Here is a 6,006-nt window from a genome sequence, read left to right as displayed (position 1 = left end):
TCTTCCGAGGGCTCTTCCAGTACCCTCCCCATCTTGACAGCTGGTCTAGGCCCAGAAGGTGCGACCCCAGTGGGCGTGGTGTCCCAGAGCTGGGTCTAGCTCAGAGGTGAGGGGGCTGTTGCTGCCAGGTGGCTGGCTGCTTTATGTGCAAACGAGAACTTTGTGGAGTGCAAACTAAACTTGGAATGTCTCAGGTCAGGGGACTTGTCATACCTCTGTACCTCAAATTCCAGTCCATACCACATTTGAGGAGCTTCTCGGTGGTGAGCTGGGGAGAGGCCAGGATTCCCAGCCCCAGCAGCATGCCGGTGGCTTCAGACCTCAGACTAGAAATTCCACTTTGCCTGCCAGCTGCCCAGGCGGGGCTGTTCCTTCTTCTGGGCTCAGCACGGGTGCGCTGAGAGGGTGGGGCCGAATCCCTGGCGTCAGGCCTGAGGGGTGGCAGAGGCGGGGGTTTAGGGAGAGAGGAAGAAAAAAGCAAGGGCTTGCAAGTTAGAGAAGCCTGATGGGAAGGGGTAATCTGGGGAGGCATGGATCTGTGTGCTACCGGGAAACCCGTCCCCAAGGAGAAAGCTTTGATCTAAGGCAATGACCCTTGACCCAAGCGGGCGGTGGAGCGACTTGCATTGATTGAGCATTGGCAATATGGCCCTGGCTTATTTAAGCCACCAGGAGTCCTAGGAGAGAAAGGTTAATGGCATGCATTTTAGAGAGGAGAATCGAGGCTCAGAGAGGCTACAAGACTCACCAGGGTCAAACTGCTGGTATTGAGCAAAGACGAGATTTCAACCTATGGCTGAGAGACTTCGAAGCCTGAGCTCTGCTCACTGCAGGTTGCGGCCTCCTTTCCACAAGTCTCTGCCCTAAGATAAAGTGGTTCTAGCAAAGACCAGGGAGGTGTCCTGACAGCTGCGAGGGCTGGTGAGGGGTCGACCAACCACTGGTTTTCTTCAAAAACCTTTGACTCCCAAGGATGATATCACCTGAGAGTCACCCAGAAGTAAAAAAGCAACTTAATGTACAGAGGTGTTTGTGAATGAGAAAGGCAGGAAAACAGGTAAAATCATGTGATTTTACAACAGAACAGTCTATAAACCTTAGTCCATCTTTCTTTGCCCTGAAGTTCCCAGCATAAGCCTGGAACTGAAGAGATTCGTAAATAATTAACAAGGGGTTATAGGGAAGGGAGTGAACCTCTGCAGCACCTACTGTGTGCCAGACAAGGGTCCTCCCCAGCCAGCCCTACATGGACCCAAGCAGGCCAGCATTATCGTCCCCACTTTGTAGAAGCATAAATCAAGGCACAGGCATGTTATGCCTTCTCTAAGTACGGAGATGGACTGACATTGTTCCTGTCCCTCCCTGCCTGCTGCTCTCTGTTAGACTAAATGTCCCCAGCCCCAACACACTCTTTAGTTGAGAGGTCTGGGGCTGAGGAGAAGCAGGGAGGCTAGAGGGGAAGGCTTCCTGAGGCAAGCTTGCTTGGTCCTGTCACATCAGTGCTGAGGACAGAGATGAGTCCCACACAGGCTCTGTCCCTGAGGTACCCAGTCTGGGGAGGGAGCCCTGGATTCCCAGAGAGGCCTTTGAAGTATTTAAGGCCTTGACAGATGGATGAGTCAAGGGACATGGGATTAGGAAAGGGCATTTCAAGCTAAGGGAGCTGCATGGGCAAAGACCTGGAGTGGGGAAAGTGTGGGGTTTTCTTGAGGAGAGCATGTGCAGTGCAGTCTCAAATGTGACCAGATCACAGAGCAGAAGCAGAAGTGAAAAGAGGGCTGAACTGAAGAGGTGGGCAGGGCCTGCGTTTTGCAAAGTGCCGTACCTGAGCGTTATCTCATGGGATGTGGAAGCCATGGGAGGGTTTAACCAGAGAGGTTGAACTAGAGAGTGACATGATCAGATGATAGAATTAGGAGAGGGAGCAGGTGGGAGGCCAGTGAGGCAGTCCCGGGAACAAGGATGGGACAAGCCCAGGGGTGGGGCTTGAGGGTAAAGAGATCCCACAGATAAGACTTGGGCTCTGCCAGTGGGAGGTGGGGCAGAAGGTGAGAGGCAGCCCTGGGTGGAGGGAAGCGTGGCCTCAGGCCAACATTGCTAAGCCATTTTTGAGTCTTCTCAGCAGAATAGAAACAGGCTCAGATTTGGAAAGTCACAGGGCCACTCAGCTGGGATCTGAGGTCTTTAGATCTCAAGTAAGTCTCTTCTTCTCCCTGGACCTCTATTTCTCCCCATGCTGAATGGGAGAGAAGATGGTGGATGATTGACACAGGGCCAGTTACCTCTGAGGTTATAGGAGGTACCTATGTCCTTTCTCCCTGGCAGGACCAAGGAGAGCATGTACCATTCGCTGACATATGCCACCATCCTGGAGATGCAGGCCATGATGACCTTTGACCCTCAGGACATCCTGCTTGCTGGCAACATGATGAAGGAGGCGCAGTTGCTGTGTCAGAGGTCAGGGCCCCAGCGCGGGGAGGGATAAGGTGTTGTGAGGCCTATCCTGTCACCCTGGCCTATTCCAGTGCCTAAAATGTCATTATGAGTGCTGTTCCTTTTGGCTGAGAAGATGTGTCCTCAAGTGCTAAGAGCTGTCCCTATCATCACTGCCTCAGGAGCCTTATTGTCAGAGCCACTCACTGAGAGGCTCCCAGGGCCCAGGCCTGGTTGAGAGGAGGTGAATTCTGGCTCTGTCACTTAATTCTGGCTCTATCACTTGACCTTGGGCAAGTCCCTCTTGGGTGTGTTTTTTGATAGGTGGGGACTGAATGAAGACACTAGTCACCGGACTTGGTATATAATTGGTGTTCAATACATATTAACTCCTTGAATTAATGAACCAGTAGACCCCGAGTGTTTGTGTGCAGGCGGTCGTCATTTAGTGGGGACACACTCATGCTTGTCCTAGGCTAGGTCCTGTGCTGGATACTGGCCATGCACGGAATCATCAGACCTGGGCCCCTCTGATGCCCACACTGCCTGGTTGGAGAGACAGGCACAGACAATGATATCTCAGCACGATGCAGGGAAGCTCAAGGGATCATGGGTGTCCAGCTGAAGAGTAGGAAAGGCTTCCTGGAGGATGTAATGCTAGACCTGGATCCTGAAGGATGACTAGGAGCAGAGGGAGGAGAGGAGGGTGCTCCAAGCAGAGGCAACAGCAGGGGCAAGGGTGTGAGAAAGCCCTAGATTTGGGGGAGTTGCCAGGAGTTCACTGTGTGCGGAGTTCTATGGGAAGAGCAGGAGATGCGGTCGGACCCAACCCGGGCCCCTCGCTCACCTTCGCTGAGTGATCCAAGGCCGTTTTTTCCTTTTTAGGCACCGGAAGAAGTCCTCTGTAACAGATTCCTTCAGCAACCTGGTACACCGCCACACTATGGACCAGTTCACGGAAGGTGTGGCACCCAGGATGTCCTCTCAACCCTGCAGACCTCAGGCGGCCCTGTTCCAGACGCAGAGAGGGGCGGGAAGGGGTGCTCATTCTCCCAGTCATCACTGAGGGTGCTGGGCCCTGGCCTAGTTGCTGGGACACAGATGGGTCAACCCTGGGGCCTTTTGAGGAGGGGCTCTCGGGTGAAGGGGGAGCAGACGAGACTCACTTACCTGATGGCTTTACCTGTTAAGAACCTGGAAGTCCAGGAGAGAAAATTCTGTCACAAAGTCTGTGTGCTTTGCTCCTCAGGCCGGGGTGGGCTTAGAATTGTGTGTGAAGTTAGGTTTACTGGTCTATGTATGTAGCGATCTCATGTGCCCCAGAAGGAATGAGGTTTTAGAAGCTGACACACTAGGTGGGACGAGACAGCTGAAAGCAGTGGAAGAGATGGTCTGGGGTTCCAGAGCCTATGTGGCGTTTTCGTGCTGTGACCATATGTACATGTCCTGGAGGTAGCAACAGCCAACCATGAGCAATTTCAGGCTCTTCAGTGCGAATGGCCTTCCCCACCTCCAGAGCCCTAGAGTTGCCAGCAAGAAACAATGCATATGATGGTGTCGCTCCCTCCTTCATACATTCCATGGCTTCCTGCTGCCCACAGGACCAGATCTGTAACCCCTTCAAGGCCAGTGTTCATGGCTCTCTGCCAGTGGTCCTCTGCTTTTCCTCATCTTTTCCTGCCGTCTAAATCTCTCCCCACCTTACCCCATTTTAACCACCTGTGTCTCGAGGGTCCCAAATATCTGAGTTGTTTGGCTCTCCTGGGCCTCTACCTAGAAAGCTCTTCCTGCCTCTACCTAGAAAGCTCTTCCTGCCTCATCCTTCTGTTCCTTTTGCAACTCAAATGGCCAAACTCAAATGTCCTTTCTTCGGGAAGTCTTCCCTGACTCCCGGCTGGGGTTAGACCTCCTTCCCTTACTCCCGCAGCCTGTGGGCTTCCCCAGATCAGAATCTTCTTCATCAGTTCAACCCAGTGCCTTCTCCTTGCCTGGCACCATGGGAGTGTTGGTGCACAGCACCACAGCGATGCTTGGAGAGCAAGAGAGCAGGCCGAGGCCCTGTGCTGACATTCTGGGTGGCGGGATGGGGGAACAGGAGGAAGACAAGGGGGGAAGACGTAAACTAATTTGGGACAGCCGTAAGTGCTAGGAGAGAACCAGACCTTGGAGATTGGGTGGAGGGGGCTGGGGAGGGTGCTGACTCAGGCTCCCTTTGCCTTTTGGGAAGTGGGGGTGAGGCGGATTTGGCCTAGGCCTCTTGCCAAGAGTCCCAGGAGGTCACAGGGCTTTGGTTTTCTCCCCGCAGAGGAAATCCACGCTGAGGTCTGCTACGCAGAATGCCTGCTGCAGAGAGCAGCCCTGACCTTCCTGCAGGTAGGAGCCCTCTCCTTGCACAAGCAGCCTGGGGATTTCAGAAGGCGGATCACCACGCCCAAGCCAGTAGGGTCTATAGCAGCCATGATCAGCCCCCTTGTAGTTTAGGTGAGGTCTGAGGCTCAGTCACTCCAGTACTTCCGGCCATGGCCAGGCTCGGTGGCAGAGGTGAATGGACTCTGCCCACTCCACACTGAACACAGATGTTCCCATCTGCTACCAGGATGTGCTTCCACATCGTGACTGCTGTTTTCCTGTTAAGGGTCACATGGGATGACAGGCATTGTCACAAAACCTGCTTTAAACTTGATTTATTCAACAAACAAGTTGACTCAATTCATTCAGAAAGTTGATTTGTAGCACAACCTATCAGGCTTTGTGCACACGTTACAGGCATGTAGTTTTTACATACCTTACACACAATGCATATTTCTTTCTACGTACATTTACATATGTTCTTTAATCTTCATCTTACAGTCCTTCGAAGGGAAGGGTTTGAGGGGAGGAGCCACTTTCCCAGGGTCACGTGGCTAGCAAATGGCAAAACTGGGATTTGAACCCAGGTCTGACTGGCTAGGAACCTATGCTCCTTACTACAGAGTGGTAATTATGAGTAGTAGAATCACGATTTTAACAAAAAGCCTCGTTTATAATTATCATAATTAATCATCCTGTAAATATGTGTGTTGGGGTGGAGAAGCACATATAAATTTTATTGTTGGGGTGCTGTTTATTTTTGTTAGCTATTTTTCTATCTTTTTATACCTCTGGTGATTAGAACTGGATTAATCCTAATCCTTCATCAGCGTAATGAACTATAATAATTGCACCATGAATGGCCTTTTATTTTGTTTATTCTAGTATTACATATAACAGCCAATGCTCATGAATTCCCCTGCTGTCCCCCCACCCCGCTCCTGCCACACACACACCCAACTAGAGGACAGAACACTGCTAGCCAGTCTCTCCCTCTGGGCCCTTCCCCACCCTGTTCCCTGCCCCCCTCCACAGGGGGAAACCTCTAGCTTGGATTTTGTGGTTATCACCTCCATCCTATTTTTTAAAAGTAGTTTTCTCATCTTCCTGGTGATGTCTGAACAGCATATCGTTATGTTTTGGTTGGCTTCAAGCTTCTTAAGGCCTCGAGTTGTGTGGGACTTGCTTTCTGCACCCATCTTATGTGGCTGTGTAATAATATTC

At 51.7% G+C, this 6,006-nt stretch overlaps 1 protein-coding gene and 1 long non-coding RNA gene across 3 annotated transcripts in view; one reads left to right on the top strand and one right to left on the bottom strand.

The window, feature by feature from the left end:
• Positions 1–6,006, top strand: part of TTC39A (tetratricopeptide repeat domain 39A) — a 37,163-nt gene that overhangs the window by 11,466 nt on the left and 19,691 nt on the right. For both annotated transcript variants that reach the window (XM_025052077.1, XM_025052078.1), the window contains 3 exons: positions 2,326–2,457; positions 3,319–3,395; positions 4,739–4,806. In XM_025052077.1, coding sequence (XP_024907845.1) covers positions 2,326–2,457; positions 3,319–3,395; positions 4,739–4,806 — 277 coding nt within the window. The remainder of the gene's footprint in view (positions 1–2,325; positions 2,458–3,318; positions 3,396–4,738; positions 4,807–6,006) is intronic.
• On the bottom strand, positions 33–3,406 carry LOC112485783. The gene is made up of 3 exons (XR_003048564.1): positions 3,281–3,406; positions 749–863; positions 33–431 (listed from the first exon to the last, which is right to left on the bottom strand). It is a non-coding gene; the product is annotated as an uncharacterized LOC112485783 (long non-coding RNA).

The sequence above is a fragment of the Pteropus alecto genome, unplaced genomic scaffold (assembly GCF_000325575.1).
Source record: "Pteropus alecto unplaced genomic scaffold, ASM32557v1 scaffold25, whole genome shotgun sequence".
Lineage (NCBI taxonomy): Eukaryota > Metazoa > Chordata > Mammalia > Chiroptera > Pteropodidae > Pteropus > Pteropus alecto.
Note: the sequence above shows the minus strand (reverse complement) of the source record. Positions and strands in the feature narration are given on the sequence as shown.